Source organism: Antennarius striatus, chromosome 5, assembly GCF_040054535.1.
Source record: "Antennarius striatus isolate MH-2024 chromosome 5, ASM4005453v1, whole genome shotgun sequence".
In the NCBI taxonomy this organism is placed as follows: domain Eukaryota; kingdom Metazoa; phylum Chordata; class Actinopteri; order Lophiiformes; family Antennariidae; genus Antennarius; species Antennarius striatus.
In genome coordinates this window covers 9,392,484-9,410,459 of record NC_090780.1, presented here as the reverse complement: position 1 = coordinate 9,410,459, position 17,976 = coordinate 9,392,484, and the positions used below count along the sequence as shown (strand labels likewise).

The following is a 17,976-nucleotide window of genomic DNA, read 5'->3' as shown; positions in this document are numbered from 1 at the left end:
GTAAGATCACGTCTGCAGCTGAACGCCTGTCACACACTGTGAACGTCGTTGGTCACAACAGAACCACGACCTTTCTGCAGACTGTTTGTTTGATTCTTTCCGTGTTTATTTAACCACAGGCCTAGACTTATTTTAATCACAACAGGGATCATTTAGTAGCTGTTCAGATGCTTTTCCATTGCAGTGAATAAATTGTGCTCAGTTAAATTTCCATTCCTTTCCAATTTTCAAAGTTGATTTTTTTTTTTTAGCCAATTTGGGCAGGAAATCTGTTCAGTGTTCAGACAGATGTGAAACATGACAGCTGGGTGAACTTCATCTGCTGACGGCGACCATATGACATGAAGAAAAGCTCCAGAACAGCTATTAAATATGAATAATAAACGTTATGATTGATTTCCACCCAACACTGGTGAGCTATGCTGAATAAACGTGATTAGTGGTGCGTTTACCTTCACAGGTTTTGTCATCTTCTAACAGGACGTAACCAACTTTACAGTCGCAGTGAGCTCTGCCACCATCAACACGACACGTGTGCGTGCAGCCTCCGTTCTGATGTGCACAGGGATCCTGCACTGTACCACAAAAGAACACACTTACACATCATTTCACAGGTGTCAGTCAATCCGGGAGCACTTCTGGCATATTAGTGGGAAAAACTAAAAACTAAAAACTAAAAAAAAAAAGCTGGCATCTTAATGCAGAGCATGTGGAAAGCTTTAAATCCACATCGTCACCCTCCACCTTCACATCATCTCGTTATTCTCTGTGCATAGTTGCGTCTGTTTTTGACTGGTTCTAGCCTGTCCTGCATCTGGGATGAGAACCGTGAGTGCAGCAAAAATGAGAGGAAGTGGTTCACAGCCAGCAATTACAGAGCATCTGAAAGAAAGCGCTTTAAAATACATAGATGTATAATTTTCCACCCCAGAGAGCCGTACTCAGAGGCTCAGCCTCAGAGCTTGGAGAGCGAGACCATCAAAATGCTAATTAATACTAATTTGAAAAAGAAAACTTTGAACGAATGGCTTTGTTTCACTCCGATTTAATATCTCACTCCATGAGTGACAGTTGAACCTGATCCAGCAGACGTCCTCCCAGAAAATCACAACTGGCAGCTGATGCAGACAATCTGCTTTCAATGTTATGATCAACACAGTCATAATCTCTCTACTGGCTCCGTCCGTGTCCACACACACACATCCATTGATAAACCTCCTTTCTGTCCTGTGAATTGACGTGTTTGAATTTGGAACTCACATCTGCAGTGCTTGCCGTCCTCCTCCAGTATGTAGTGCGGTTTGCAACGACAGCGGAAGTAAGCAGCGGACTGTTGAACGCAGTAGTGTTCACATCCTCCATTGCTGATGGCGCACGAACGCACAGCTAAAAAAACAGGGAAATAAAGAGAACTGATGTGACAGAGACAAAGAGGCTGGAGAGACGTAAAGGGAAAAGGAGGAGGTGAGGATATCAGGGACAATCAGGCTTCTTCGTTGAAACTCTGAAGCTTTTATTGCTGGTCTGTCTGATTTCTGATTCGATCTACAGGAGTGTTTCTGAGAGGTTGTGTTCACCTTGCAGGCATTCCCAAAAGCAGCCCAGAGAATTCCTCAGAGAATTATTATCCTCTGAGCCACAAGAGATGATCACCACAAACAGACCAAAAATCACAGAGACTCGAGCAGCGGGGCCAACGCCGGTTCACTGATGAGATCAAGGGTAGTCAGTTCAATCATCTTCCCTCGTCTGTTTCTCTTCTTCATAGCAACAGATTAAACCCCAGCCGACGGCCTGGACTCGGTCCCAACAGACAAAACAACAGGTAGAGGCTGAACATCCTGCCGTTCTCATAGACTGTGTCTTTTGTATTTAAAGGCTCAAGTCACGATTTATCCATCACGGTAAGTGTCAAACCATCGAGAGCTTTCCAGCTCAAATATTATTCAGCCACGTGCTCAGTGTGTGGGCTAACAGCTGACCTCTGGTGGCAGATCAAGAGCTGGATCAGACCAGAAGAGCCAAGATTGAATCTGGTATGTCTGCTGTCGCTCATCCAGTATGCCTGAGAAAACCAGTATTCATCCATAATATAGAAAACAACATTGATTTCACTGCATAATCAGTTTGGGTCTGGCATGAGCTCAATCTGAATACCAATGTCAGCAAACGGGTGAGAAGTCTCACAGACAAGCTTCACCTGGGAGTCGGTCCAGATGTTCTCTGTTATGATTGGAGGGATCGGTCATTTCTCCGTGCTATCACACACAAGAGCCTCAGGGACAGTTGGGTCCCATCTATGGTGTCTGCTCTATGGGACAAAGAAACAACACACACCTCACCACGCCAAGAAACACACAATGATTTCCTCTCTGAGTGTGTGTACATTCCTGATGGCAGAAGATGGTGCCAGGTTTATACTCCGTCGGCTATTTCTGAATCACCCGAATCTAATTTATCTGCTGCAACCAGAAAAACATGAGCACTGGACCACCTAAGCACTACAGAGGCCACAAGCAACGACGAGTTTAACACAAGAAGCAATGAAGAGAATACAAGAGGACATTTATGGGGCGAAAGGTAGTTTTTAAGGCTAAAAATGAGCTTTAAAAACTACTGTCATCAAAATGATGAATAAAACACAGTTTTTCACATTTTCTCACAGCAAGATATAACTTTTATTTCACTATCTGCTCATCTCAGGTATACTGTAGAGGTGCTAATGATTATTGTCCTACTTTAATCTGTGTCATAAATAAAACAGTAACAGATTCATCCTTCATTCTGTTACCAGAGGGACTTTTGGTGGATTATGTGGAACTTTTGATGGGAAAACACAACGTTCCTCTAGACTGCTGGGTGACACTAAGTGGCTTCTGCTGAATGGAATAAACTTTAAGCTTTAGCTGGCAGATAAAGCGTTAACAGAACAAGTTAACAGCAAAACTGACTTTTGGAATATCATGATGTGTCAAGTCATGTTTTTTAATTCATAAGCACTTCATATCAATGTGATGTTAGTACACCTTCCATACTAGAATAATGCAATTGGCTGTGAAGGTAATGCATTCACTTCAATATTTACTGGAGGAATCCTCTGAGGGGCATTTCTGTGAAGACAGGGCAGGAACAGAGTCTGGGGAAATCTGATCACCAAATCTAATAATCAATTTATAAAGAAAATTATAAATTGATCCCAGATGAGTGTTCACATTGATTTTCATACATTAGTGCCCATTATCTAAATTTATTTTGGTCATGGGTTATCAGTAAAACAAAACACTGATTTAATTACAGGAAATTGTGATTGTGTCATTTTTCACCATCCCAACATTCCACCCCGCAACAAACACTCAATGGAGGAATCGGTAGATTTATGGATGGTTGGAACAATTTAGCTGCAGCCTCAGTATAAATGTTCTCCAAAACATCTGAGTTTTAAATGTATATAGTTGTATACATTTATAGTATAGTATGTATATAGTTGAATTAAAAGAAGAATGAGACATGGATTCATGGTTTTATTTTACTTCTTTATGTGCTTATTAATTCAAAATGCAGATAAATGACTTTATGGAATGTTTTCCTTCTCTTACCGAGACAGGTGCGTCCATCCACATGTAAGCGAGAGCCTGGATGGCATTCACAGTAGTAGGACCCCCTGGTGTTCACACATCTGTGCTGACAGCCTCCATTATGCACCTGGCACTCATCAATATCTGCAGCGATGGAGCGAGAAGACAGAGAGACACAGGCAGGAGTCAGACAGAAGAGAAATGAGTGCAATTTCACTAAATCCTCTCATTAGGGAAAAAAAAAAAGTTGGTCACAAAAATAAAGCTTGAACGAGTTGCCAAGCAGAGAGCGGAGTCTAATGCAGGTTTTAAGATTAAGATGTACTCAAGAAAAAAGGACATGATGGATGAGAGGGAAAGTATTCCACAAGTACATGGAAGCTCAAGTAAATCCTCCATGTGGTAACAACTACTGAATGTTTAAAACCAAATTTAAATTCCTCTGCTTCTTTTTGGCATCCCTTGGTTGCAGCAAGAATATGGAAACTTAAATCAGAGGATGCATAATGTAAACAATCCTCTCAGCTAAGCGTTGAGATTACAAACAAACAGAAGAATGGGCTTCTCTGTCTGAGAAAGTGGTGGAGAGCAACACAAGCTGGCCTCACCCTGTGAACAGATTTGAAAATGTTCAAAATCTTCTATTAATTCAGGGGTCAGAGACAAATTAGCCTTACAAGATTTGAGCTGATTTATGAAGCCTGGATACGCTGGACGTCTGCTAACAGCCTGTCTGCTGCTATCAACATCAGGAAAAATAGGACATGACAAGTAGTGACACGTTACCAAATAAAAGGAAATAACTAAGTCTGCATATCATAAAGGATTAAAAGTCAGCGCCAAAGCAAACATTTGTCCGTAGCAGGCAGCTACCTGCAGCGAGAAAGTACGACATAAATTCCTGCAAAAAAGAGATTCTTTTTTTATGTGGGTTTTATTTTATGATGAGAATTTCCCTTTTTCTTACGTTTTTTTTTTTTTTTTTTTTTTTTACAAACCTTCCCACCAAGCACGACATATTTGGTCTTTGCACACTACATCGAAAAAATGAAATAATACCATTAGTGTAAATAAACCTCATACATGATTTCTAAACATTTGTGACACTGACTCTTACTGACAAACTTAATGTCCTCAATGAGGGCTCCTGCCTCAGTCCAGTGGAATGGTGACTGGTGAATACATAAATTAATGATACCACTACATTTACAGGGCCAGACAAATGAAGGAAAGACTTTTGCATTTTATTGAAGTTTATATTCTAAACTTAATGGCAGACTTGTGGATACTGAGATATTGAGACAGATTTCCATTACAATATTTATCAAAGATTTAATTCATGGTTAAATTAATTTATATTTAAATTATTTCTTGCTTTTGTTTCTGTGAGAAGCCCTATAATACCAGAATTTTTATTATTAATATAATTATAATTTTACCGCCAGTTGTGCCTTTACCTGATTTTGTCTGTAACAGTAGAAGATATTTGGTGTCTATGATCCTCATAGCCCACTGTGTAATAATAATAGACAGTGGGCTATGTATTATTATTATTATTATTATTATTATTATTATTATTATTATTAATAATAATAATAATAATAATAATAATGATGATGATGATGATGATGATGATGATGATGATAATAATAATAATAATAATAATAATAATAATAATAATAATAATAATAATAATAATCCGCGGCGCACTGGCGTCGCGCCTGGAGTTTCCCCCACCTCACGCCCTCAGTCAACCCGAACAGGCTCCAGCTCCACGCCACAGCGGATGAAAATCAATTAATTATTTAATAATAATAATGATAACAATTATCTGTGATCACTGCTGCCCTGAGACAGACTCACCAACAGGCTCTCTGACCACCACCAAACACACGAGAATGACTGGGATGAGGAGGGATTCAAACAGGCAGCCTTTCGATTATTGTATGATCTACTCTACCCCCCCGAGCAAGCATTAAGGCAGCAAAGCGTTGGACGGTCCCCACCTGATCCTCATTCTGAATGTTTCACACAAAGTCATCATTGTCCCAACGTTCCCACAGTTTAAACACGTGGTTCACAGTAAATCCTGCTTCACAACCAGAAGTCACGTCTTTACAGGACCCGGATGCAGCAGATTACCATGAAAGTAGAACAATGCTTTTGATCCTTTAGTTGTTAATATGATACAAGAAACTCTGACTAGTACATGATAGGATTGTATTAGCATTGCAATGGATCAGCATTAAGGAAATAAATTCTTCTTTAATGGTTCCAGTAAAACCAGCCCTTCATGGCTCGATTACAAAACTATCCTGTGGCTGAACTCATCTTCTCCCAGTAACATACCACATCTTCAAATACGGTGTTTGGAGCAGAAAGGAGCTTTTAAACTTTCCTCTTCTTCGTGGCTCTGCTGCCAAACTCCAGCTCGACTTTATCCAGGACAGCTGGCAGGAGCTGTCCTTTCTTTTTTCCGTCCATGCTTCCTGCCACCTTTGGGTTGGTTTTTACTCTCTCCACTGCAGCGTGGAGTTGATGCATCCCTTCCAACCTCCAAAACATGATACCCAGTGAGCTCCGAGCCAAGCCTCAGCAGTCATTGGCTTATAGAGATGGCACATTAATTCTCTCTTCACAGCCACCTTCAGCATGCAGTTCTCTTCACGGAGAACTGTTATGGAGTGTTTCCAAAAAAGTGACTTGTTTATTGTGGAAAGATGACAAAAAAAGAAGAAAACTCTTGATTTATCTCCAACGCCGACATCTAAGCGTAACCCTGTAGATTAGCGGGATTAACAGCATTGAAGTAATCGTAAATGCAAAACATGTTTCATCTCATGCATTTATCCCAAAGCGCAGCATTCCTGCCAAACATGAAATAATATTGACTTAATCTGTAGAGAGGGTCTCTGGTCTCCAGCCCTGTTTGGGTTAACACTACCAATCACCTCCCATGATTCACAGCTCATGTCTCATGTGGTCTCATTTTTGTTGAGAAAAGCCGTCATCTTCCACTGTGATCAGAGAGTTATCGTAGGTGGGGGGTGGGGGGGTTCGGGAGTGGGGTGGGGGTGGGGGGGACATCAAGCAGCAGACACAGTTATCAGTGGGCCTGATTAGCCAGTCTGGCAGAGGACAGACACAAGCAGTCAGACCGGAGTAGACATCACCTGACTTGTATCCCAATTACAGTAATAATATGATAAAACTTATTAAAGTATAAGCTTCACTAAAAATAATTTTACAATCCTTAGTAGAGTTAATTTATGTTCTAAAAACAAAACAAGAAGTAAACATTTTTTTGATATTGTGAATTAACTTTATTGTAAATAAAATACCATCATTACTCCAACATTTAACAGCTGAATATTATGTTTTATTCCTCTTGAGTACGCACCCAAACGCGTCTTTCCTTTACATTGATTACTTACCTGCTGGCAGGTAGACAAATCTGTGGCCGTAGTATCCATGGTAACAGTGTGGCCTATAGCAAATTCTTCTGTAGTAACTGTATGGATAGTTTGCAGCAGATGTCAGAAATGCCAATACCTCAATTAATATGAAAAAGATAATCCATCGCTCTAAGGACAACGCCATGGCCAAAAATAAAAAAAAATAAAAAATGAAACACTCTCAAAAAAATGTTTTGAGGTGAATTAGCTGTGAAAAATTGAATTGAACATGAGCAGCTCTCCAGGTGCTGAAGCCCGGTCTGATGTAATGCGGTAACTACTTCTTCTGTCTGCCTCCTGATGTTTTTCTCTCTTCCTCCATCTCCATTTCTCTTTCTCCCTCCCATCTACTGTACGATGGGAGGGAGAAGCCCAAAATCTCTCACATCAAACCCTGATCCAACACTGAATAGACAATTCTGTTCTTTCCACGGAGACTGATGCTGCTCCGTCAACAACGCTGTAATACCAGACTACTGCAGTTTACTGTCACTCAGGTGCTACAAAATAAGGAAGAATGAAAAATAAATTAATCTTTTCAGCTGAAAAACACTGTGAATGTTCTCATCTCCTGCCAGCACACATACATACAAACAGCAGCAGAACCATGACTGCAATTTATAGACTGTATAAGATGTGAAGCATGTTCACAGTTGATGTCACTACTCTGATTTGAACAAAAGGGAACCTTAGGGACCTCTGCACATTTCAGAGCTTCACATCTTAGACCCATAAAACCTGTAGGCTTCTGTGACGTGTGTCTGTACAGATATTACAAAAGGCTGCGAGCATCTGAAACAATAACCATTAAAAGAGTAATAGGTCAGCACATGTGATACCAGAAAACCCCTGAAGACAACCAGGGAACAAAAAGGTGATTTAATCTTCACAGGAAGTGTCCCGAGTATGCAAACCTGTCGGTTTTGGAAGACAGTGCCTGAACACACAAGCACAACCCTGTAGTTCAGTTTTAAGGCAGGCGCCAAGCACTGCAGACTATTAATCCAAACTTCATGCTTACAATGCTTTGAGTTGTAAAGTCCATTTGCCATGATGGCTAAAATGTTGACACTGCTGTGCTGCACTCAGCTTGACAGCAGTTACTGTTGGGTAAGTGCCATTTTGTATAAAAGTATGAATAAAATGGAATTTGACCAGGAGCTGAAATCTGGGGAACGCTCCACAAGGGATGAAGTTGTATATAGGATTAGGTTTTTTTTTGTGTTGTGGAGTTTTGGGTTTTTTTCACCTAACAAAAGATGTATTTGTCTGTTTCTAGTCCACGCCAGCAGTACTTTATGAAAATCCCACAGCAGATGTCTTTCATTAAAAAAATTATACCGTGTTGCCAAGAACAGGATTCCCAAATGAGTGTGGCTGGGTATGGTCCAACTCCCGCAACCGTTTATTCTGAACAGCCAATGAATGATCTTGTCTGTCATGTAGACTCATGACGCTTTGACTCCAGAGCATCCTACCTACAAGCCATCAGCCACAAGGAGAGATGTCACAACATCACACACGAAGCACTGAATTTAACATCCACAAAATTAATCCTGCTTCTTTTTACCCCCAGTTCTACACAACAACATTAGTGCTGCAGATCGCTACATCATCGGAGGAGGGCAGAGATCTATGAGAGCCAGCTGTGACAACATTCCCATCAACTCCCTTGTTAACCATGACCTGGATCAGATCTCTGGTAACTCCAGCAGAGACGTCCAGTGTCTCCTCTCTAGGCTTGGCAGCTGTATAGATGAATCATTACTCTAATTAAACCACCACTGGTCCACGTTTTCTAATCGCAGGTATCAAACTATGATGGAGCAACATGAAACGCAATCTGAAAAATTTTAGGAAGCAGCTAATTCTTCATAATGATCAATCATCAGACTCAAGAAAATCCTTCGATCATATTTACAAAAGAACTGTTCAATTGTTTCATGTTGAACTGGCTGCAGAATCTACAAACAACAACAAAAAATACACACAAAATATCCAATTAAAACCAGCACATGCAAAATAAAAATGTTCAGAATACAGAGTACAAACGTTTATTGGCATAAACAATGCTGGATCAATTTTGGATTTTCCCATCATCAGCTGCAGTATTTGAGGCGTAACATGAATTACACTAATCAGTGTCATCTCCTGTTCACTTTCAGAGCCAGGTGCACCTGAAGTATTGGACTTTAAACTGCCCAGTCGTCTTGCTGAGGGACGGGTATGTGGTCTCTGGCTATCCAGTAGCACACCTGCATTGTAGCAGCTAGGATGTTTAAGCACAAGCTAATAAAAAGTGAGGCTCATCAGTACCATGTCAGGTGTTTGGTCACACAATTCATTTTAAATAATGGTGCAAGATGGAGATGTAAAATTTGATCAAAGGTGTATATAATTGAGTATATGATTGTCTCATATTACCAATATTGTCTTCTCACCACACATATCAAACAACATGGAGCACTCACCTTGACAGGTTTTGCCATCTTCATTCAGTTTCTGCCCAGGAGGACATCTGCAGTAGAAACTCCCAATGGTGTTACAGCAGAGAGCCTCACAACCTCCGTTCGTCTCCTCACATTCATTCACGTCTAATGAGGACAAAAAAGGTCAAAGTTAATCCTACAAAATAATAAATAAAGAAATTAAAAACAGAAGCTATAAGAAAGTCAAAGATTGTTGTGGAAAAACTGTAAAACTTAAGCTTTGAAAAAGGAGCAGGAGCAAAGAGCATGGAAAATGGGGAAAATGAAGTTTTCCTGTTCATGTCTGATTAAGTTTCTGATGTTTTCTGTGGATAAATTTGGATGCAGCTATTCCAAAATGTGGAAAACGAGCAAGTGGCTGGAAATTTATGACAATTACTGCAGGAAGTTTTGCTGATATTTCCATCTTAAAACTCTCCTGCTGGTTAGCAACTTGAGGGAAAATGGGGAAAAAAATCATAGCACTAATACATCCAAAATAGGATGAAAATATATAAATAATACTTTGAGTGGAAGAAAAGGAAGCATGCAGCAGTGGCACGTTGTCCAAATCACATCAAACCAGTAAAATTACTCCGACATGAAGCAGAACCTCCAAAACACACATCACATCAGGGGTTTTTTTTTTCCTCATTTCATTTCCAACAGCAAAATATCTTGGCAAAGCTGTCAACAACTAAACCAGGTTAAAAAAAAAAAAATCCCTCCAGTTTCCAAACCAGACATACTGGGGTCAGATCTCCCAAATCTCTGCTGCAGAGCCTCTGCATGATGAGACTTTAATATTTATAAGGAAAGCACTGGGGTGTTATGGGTAGTTCAGATTTAAAACTTGTTTCAGGACACTGCAGTTTCTCAGTTCACACAGTAGCCGTGTTTCTGATGACACTGAGCTCATTCTACGTCCTGCCAGCAGAAGGAATCTTAGAATAAAAACTGAAAGCCGTGGAGACATGAAGGCAGACGAATCCTCTTGGCCCTAAACAGTTAGTAAACCTCCTTTAAATGCACAAAAAAAACGAGAGTTACTGTACCGAAGAGTACAAGTGCAAAGACCCCCCCCCCACACACACACACACACACACACACACACCCCACGGCTCCCCTCAAGCACATATCTGCACAAGGAGACGCCAGCAGTTAACCAGCCAATTAAACAAGTTCAAAACATCTGGAAAAGGTTACACCACCAACTATTTCTACTGCCAAGTATTTAAAAGTGTCATAAAACCCACAATGCATCACACAAAATATCAACAACAATTTTAAGTCATCATTGAAACACAAGTCCAGTCACTGTATTAATCCACTCGTTCTGTATTCATCTAAACTAAAGCTAAAGAAAGAGACCAAAGTCCGGCTTCACTGTCATGTTTGCAGGTTTGAAGGGAATTCAGCAGAAACGACCAAAGAAAAACAGAGCAGCTGACTGATCAGGATGCGACCTGAAATCAAGGGCGGGATTAGAGACCCTGAGGGGTCCAGGGGTGAGATCTGCCGTGTGACCGTGTTGGTCTCGTGTTAGTTGCGTGAGAGGACGCCTGTCTCCCCCCCATCATCCCCCTGAGGCCACACACCTGTGTGGCAGCTTTAGCAGGGGTCTGGACCCGGGTCAGTGTCACGCTCATCATTCTCTCAGTCTGCCTGCCCAATAGGCAAGCAGGAATGCTGAAATGTTCAAGTCAGGAAGAGAAGGGGTTAATACAATAGATTATTTTTGTCACAAGGGCCAAGAACTCCTTATTTTTGATAAAACAGATATTAAACGGGCTAATGAAACGTTAGAAGAAACTCCAAAACCGGTTTCACGTTTGAAATGATGAAATACCTTGGTATCTTGGGGTACACCAGTTTTTTATGATAAAATATGATAAATTCAAAACAGAGACATTCCCATTATCTAAAGTATTTTCTCTGAACATTAAACTCATTGACCTCTGAGGACTTAAGCAAGTTGGGGGGGGGGGGGGGTGAAGCAAAGGATGCACCTTAATTTCATTCCTTCAAGAATGTCATTTTACGTCATCCTCACCCATCCGTCAATCTGTCACCAAGCTGAGCCTCCAGCAGAGTGATCACACACATAAAGAGAGAGAGTTACGAAAACAGAATCGTGTTTAACTACCAACTCCTCCTGGTGGACGTCAGCTCACCGGGTTTCTCCTCCCTGACTGGAGCCTCTGGGGAGGGCATAGTTTCCAAAATGAGATCAGATGCCTGACCCAGAATGTCTGAATTTATGCCCCAAGTCAGGGTCAAAGTCCAAAGATCAGGGTCAAGCACATGTAGGGAGATCCGCACAGGACCTTTTCACAGTGTGGTGGATGTTCATCACAATCACAACTGTTTTTATGAACTACTTTCAACTCTGTGATCACGCAATCAAATAAAAGGATGCGTTTCCTTGAATTGTTTCAATCAAAGCGTTCTGGCACGCGCACACATCCATGGAAAGAGTTACTGGATGGAAGGACTGGAAATTCCTTCCTGGAGAGACCTAAAAAACAGAGTCTTTGGTCTGTGCGTAAAAATACAGTCTTCAGTTTGAATGAGAGACATCTCAGTCGGCAGAAAAATACACAAAAAGCTGCATATTAAATAATCATCTTTATGCAGGCCGCATCAGTAAAACAAAACCAGAAGAAAAAAAAAAGTAACAGAAATAGCCTTCAAAAATAAACCTTCTAATTCATGTAATTGAGAGATTCTGACAGTATTTGTCAAACCCAGTGAAAGGAGACTTGATCTGAGAGCAGGTTTAGAGGCGGCTCACATCATTTAGCACCAAAAACACTTAATGAAACATTACATTTCAGGCAATGAGCAGAACATTCAAATCCCATACGTTTACTGGAGCTGAAAATTGTTTAGACTGGCATGTGTGAGCATTGAGTGTGTGTGATCTGATGATATATCAGACACACATCATGTGTGTGTCTGTGTGGAGGGAACGATTCTCTACGTAGTTCAATGGCGCGATTCACGTTTGTCACAATCCTCAGTGTTATTATTATGTCTTCCTTAATGAATTCTATAAAGATGCATCTGTAGAATCAGTAAAGATGTTTCCCTGTAGCAGATTCTCTGTCCCAAAGCATTTAAGTAAGGAATTTAAAAAAACATTTTGCTCTTGACGGGTTCACTGCAGCAAACCTCTGGCTTTGCATTCCTGTGTTGTGTGACTTCCTGTGATAAGGACGGGACTGTGCTAAAGTCTTGGTAGCCCACGAGGGGGCCGACAAGACCAACCAGACCTCTGATATTATCACCGGGGGTCATGGACTGGAAAATTGCAGCAGCGTTCCAGAATCTGGAGGGTAGATGTCGCTGACAGCCCGATCTGTTTCCTTTTAGGGCCCTGGTGTAAAAGCTTGGTGTAATAATGTGCTTTTCTAGTGTTCATTCCTAGTTAGATTCCCTGCCGTTCTCACAGCTGCTTTCATTTACCAGGTGCTATGAAGACAGCGACTGGCTAGACGCTCTCAGAAATATTTGAGTCAGATGTTTCATTTAGGGATGGATTTCTCTCTCTGATTGTGACAGCATCTTGTCTGACAAACGCACCGACTGCCTATCACCTAGAACTGACAATTTACTCCAGTCTTTCAAAGGAAACCCATCCTTATCTTTGCTTTCCAATGCAGTTGACCCTTGAAGAGTTTTATGTAGGCCATGTGTTGTGATAGAAAGCTATAATTTTAGCAAATATGTTCTATTTGGAACAAGTTAACCACATCTTGGATTTCACTGTGCTGTATTTATTCTACAGGTTTAAGTTCTTCTTTTTCTACCTTGAGTCTTTAACTTCTGTTTTTGAGTCTGTTTATGTCCGTTTGTTTCATTGCTACTTTGGAATTGTGCTACAAGCGTTGTTTTTACCGAAGTCATTTTATGTCTGATGTGCATGGTTGAATTATCATCCCATTAAATGACAAAAGTTAAGAAAAAAACCTACACAAACTACTTTCTTTAACCTGTCCAGCTGGCAGATGAACCGATGAACTGCTGCGATATGCTCACTTAAACTCACAGGAGTTATTATAGAAGTGATTTTATAGACGCTTAACTGCACATGAACTTCATATGGATTTTATTCAGGAATCAGATATCATGTGAACCAAAAAGATGCCTTTAAATCATTCATCCAACCATTCCTTCTGCAGTTTAGTTCATTGGGTCTATATTGTATGAGAACTCACTTCCATGCAATGTATTTCTGTGCTCTATGTGAAATTAATCAGAAAAACAAAATTTTAAATATTAGGCTAATGATTTAGATCCACATGAATTAGAAGCAAATAAAATATAGAAACTATGACAGCACCAACCGTCTAGGATTCATTTGTGTACAATCTTTAAGAGGTGATGTTACTTAGAGCGATGGAAGCAGCTGGTCAGATTGACACAGCAAAATCAGGTGTAAAACAAAGTTCACAGGAAGCATTAAATGCTTTGTAAGACATTTAGGGCACGGAATGTACTTCTCCTATGCGAGGTATCGGTTCAACAATGCCCCCTGCTGTTAATCTTTTGTTACATCAATCATAACCCAGGTCAACAGGATAAAACTACTGATAACGTTCAGCTGTTATTCATTCCTAAACCTACTTTCAAAATATTCTATTAAGAAATCAAAGAAGGCCTCATTTAACTGTGTGCATCTTGCTCTGATTTACCCCGCTGATTGTCCCACTAAACTATGGATGCTGAATTACGCGTCTCACTTCCACACTGTAACCCCTAATCCTGTATGATTCATTCTCAATGCCAGCTTTGGGCACAACTTTCTTCCTGTGGTCCCTGTAATTGTGGCCGACTGAGCTGTGAAGTGGAGCTGTCCTTCAGACGCAGTGTGGCTGTTCTGAAACTAAGAGTTAAAACACTGTTAATGACAAAGGACCGACCGCACATATAAACGTGATGTGTTTAAGATGCTATATCCTCTTTTGTAAACCTCTAATGTTTCCATGAAGTCATTAATGATCTCTTAAGGTTGGAGTTGATAGCCGAACCGCGGAGGACGGGGCATCACAGCAGGTCACCGCATTCACAGGCACTTTATTTTCTTTCCTAAATATTTTCTTACAAACAACCTAAAGGCAACCACACGTCTCAGTGGTGGAGCCAAAGCATGAGCATTGTAAACCGCTGCACCACTAATGAGGATGAATGTGCCCAAACTGTACTCCGTAAATAAAAACAATCTAAATTCATGATGACATGTGGTGATGGAACGATGAGCTCCGCGTTTCTATCGGGCATTTTTAACCATTTTCTGTTGTTTTACAGATCAATGAGTTCATTGATAAAATGAAACTGCAGTATAATATAAAGAATTAGAAATAGTCTTGTGCAGATTCTGGAAAAAAAACATCAAAACTACAGCATATCTTAAATCCCCAGGTGTTGAAGCCTCATTGAAGTTTCTCATGTGAAAATGTAGATAGCCAGAACTTAAATTCCCTGGTTATCTTCCTATTTTCACAGTTGTGTTTTGTTTTTATTCAGAACTTCTTCTCAGGCATGTGTTGACAAGAAAGTGCAGACAAGCAGCAGAATGTTGTCCTCAGAGAAGATGTCAGACTCCTGGGTAGAAATATCCATCAAAATATCCGTCATTGTGTGGTCTATGTGAAGCTTATTAGCCGCCACTGAGCCGTATATTTCATTATTTGTGTTTGACATCAACGGAATGTTACACGATATCAAGACACTGAAGTTTAAGTTTGTTTTTGTGAATATTTTGTTATACTGAGTCCCAAACCCATTTAATCCCTGCTCTAATTAAGTGTGTTTCCTGTGGGTACAAACGATGGCAGGGACTGAAATGCAAGTCGGGATGCCGAATTCTGAGGATCCAGCTGCTTCTCATTCATGCAAGCGTCGATATTTTTTTTTGTCTTCATCACGACAAACGACTGCAGAGACACAGAGCATTTGGCATAAGCGGTACCTTAAACTGGAAACCTGAGAGTTGTAAGATGAGAAAAGAAAAACTCGGTTTACTTTCATGTCTCTGCTGGTTGCAGTCATTAGATGAAAGCGCCTCAACCAGCACTAAGTCTTATGAAGAATGTCCCTTTAAAAGCCTGTGAATGGTCAAAGGTTTTTCACTTGACGCTCACCCTTTACAGTCGGTAAAAGTTACAGACGGTAACACAGAAAGTAGGCCACCGCCATGAATCTATGCATGTCTCTAAAATTACATTTAATGATCTACACAAACGGACAGGAGGAAAAAAAATACCAGTGGTGGTCCTGCGGGGATTACCCTTTGACCCTATGCGTGTGCTCCATCCATGCTCTACCTGTAAGGACCTGTCCTCTCCAGCTATGACCAAGAAGGTTTGAGTGCCAGAGACAAAACACGGAGACCAGCATAAATCCAAAAATTTCTTGCTGTGGTTTCCAGCCTGCCTCTTCTCTGTCGCGTGCGTGAGAAACGCTGCTGTGGTATGTACAGCGCCGGAGCAGAGGGGAAAGTTGCTCTGAGACATTTGCCTACAGGACAAAAGGCAGCAGACAAATGACAGACTGTCATGCCATGGTGTGTGTGTGTGTGTGTGTGTGTGTGTGTGTGTGTGTGTGTGTGTGTGTGTGTGTGTGTGTGTGTGTGTGTGTGTGTGTGTGTGTGTGTGTGTGTGTGTGTGTGTGTGTGTGTGTGTGTGTGTGTGTTTGGGGGGGGGGGCACTGATTATGGATTATTGCTTTACATGCTCAAGTGTGGCACCACATGGTTTTACAGTTGTTCAAAGTCAAAGGCAACAGCAGCCCAGAACAGAAGGTCCGTTCATCATGGGATCCAGAGGCAGTGGGGTCCACCATCACCTGGTGGAGTTTTTCCGACTGACAGAGACGTTTATGTCTTCCTATGGTTTCAGAATTAAACATAGAATCTAACTATGAAATCATTTTTAATGGTGCAAATGAACTGCAGCCAAAGACATATTAACACCAGAGGCTCTACGACTAACTTGATAAAGGTTGACTCTGGGCTCGGTGCTGATTCATCAACAGATAATCGTTTCTAAGGAACTGAGTCATTTGTGTTTCTCTAATTCCAATAGAGCGACACATCTTCTTTATGTCAGTTTCAGGAGTCACACAACAGTCATAACATTATAAATATATAATCTTTAGTGTAGTGTCACACATTTTGTTAGTTATTCATACACAGGTCACATTTTATATGGAGGATATGGGCATATTCCCAAAATACAAGGGCCATCCTTGCTATCCGTATTACATATTCCTCATTCATATTTGTGTGCATGCAAATATGAATGAAGAATGTAGCTTTATGATTGGTGTTCCAGGTATGTTTTACAAGGATATTTCTAAAAGTAACTAGAACCAAGGCAGTCAGAGACTACAACATCTCGTGACTTACCCTGACCTACTTCGGGCCAGGGTACCTTGAAAGTAGTACCTGACTTGTGCATAGACTATTGCATATGGAGAAGGCCCGTGTGAGTAAGACCATAGATCAAAGCTAGTGCATAGATAGATCAAAGCACTAGCTTTGACCTAGGGTCTTACACTGGCCTCTCCCTTTTCTCTATCCTATCTGGTTCCGGAGTGTACAAAAGTTGAAATTTGACCTACTTTTGTCAAGGTCAAGGTCATCATCTCAATGCCATCCCCTTTGCCGCCCGAGTAATGTGTTTTTTGTGTTATCTTTCTATCTGCAATGGTTGCGAACATATTTGGTGGACTAACTAACGAACGGACGGACGGGCGGACAGACACTGATAATTACATCACAGATTTGAAGCGGGATGTAACAATTGTGTGAGAATATGATTGTGCGTAGCTGAACCATCGGTATAAGGGAGGATTGATCACGTGTAATCGAGTCCTACCCATTTACTAAAGATAAAATTCATCTGACCTATGAGACACACCCACTTCAAAATTTGATCAGTTCTCTCTTGGCCTTTGCCTCCTCCTCTCCCCAAATTTCATGAACATCAGGCTTGTAGTGTTTCCATAATTCTTCAGGCAAAGGTGTGATGCTTCACATCACAAAACATCAGTAAAATGCAGTGAGTACTTTGTGTAAAGTGTTCTAAGTGAAGTGGCTTCCAAATGGAGATCATATGCAACAGAGGAAACAAATTCTGTTGGCAGAGGGAAACAAAGATTTAGGGTCAAGTAGAGTCCAAAAGGAGCTGATAAGGAAGAAAAATGGAAGATTTGGACAGCAAAGTAAAAAGGAGGAAGAATCTGGGCACCACTGACACATAAAGGGATCAGTCCACACTCTTGTCACACTCTTGTCATCAGTGCAAACTCTTGTCACTGCCAGTTGACCAGGCTTGATGCCCCTGTGTGCATGACTAGTAGCAACCTTTCATCAAGAATGCAGTAAAGAGCCTAATGAGACAGGGAGGGAGGCCAGAAGCAGTGCAATTATGGGAGATTAGGGTGCTGCACAGGATGCAATGGTAGGTAGCC

The 17,976-nt window shown here is 40.9% G+C and overlaps 1 protein-coding gene across 2 annotated transcripts in view; it reads right to left on the bottom strand.

Moving 5' to 3' along the window:
* Positions 1 to 17,976, bottom strand: part of megf6b (multiple EGF-like-domains 6b) — a 53,609-nt gene that overhangs the window by 14,881 nt on the left and 20,752 nt on the right. The window contains exons 5-8 of one of the 2 annotated variants that reach the window (XM_068314431.1): positions 9,502 to 9,624; positions 3,597 to 3,719; positions 1,261 to 1,386; positions 453 to 575 (exon numbers count right to left, since the gene is read on the bottom strand). In XM_068314431.1, the coding sequence (XP_068170532.1) occupies positions 453 to 575; positions 1,261 to 1,386; positions 3,597 to 3,719; positions 9,502 to 9,624 (495 nt within the window). Of the gene's footprint in view, positions 1 to 452; positions 576 to 1,260; positions 1,387 to 3,596; positions 3,720 to 7,009; positions 7,178 to 9,501; positions 9,625 to 17,976 lie in introns of those variants that run through there. The other variant, XM_068314432.1, reaches the window with a different exon arrangement.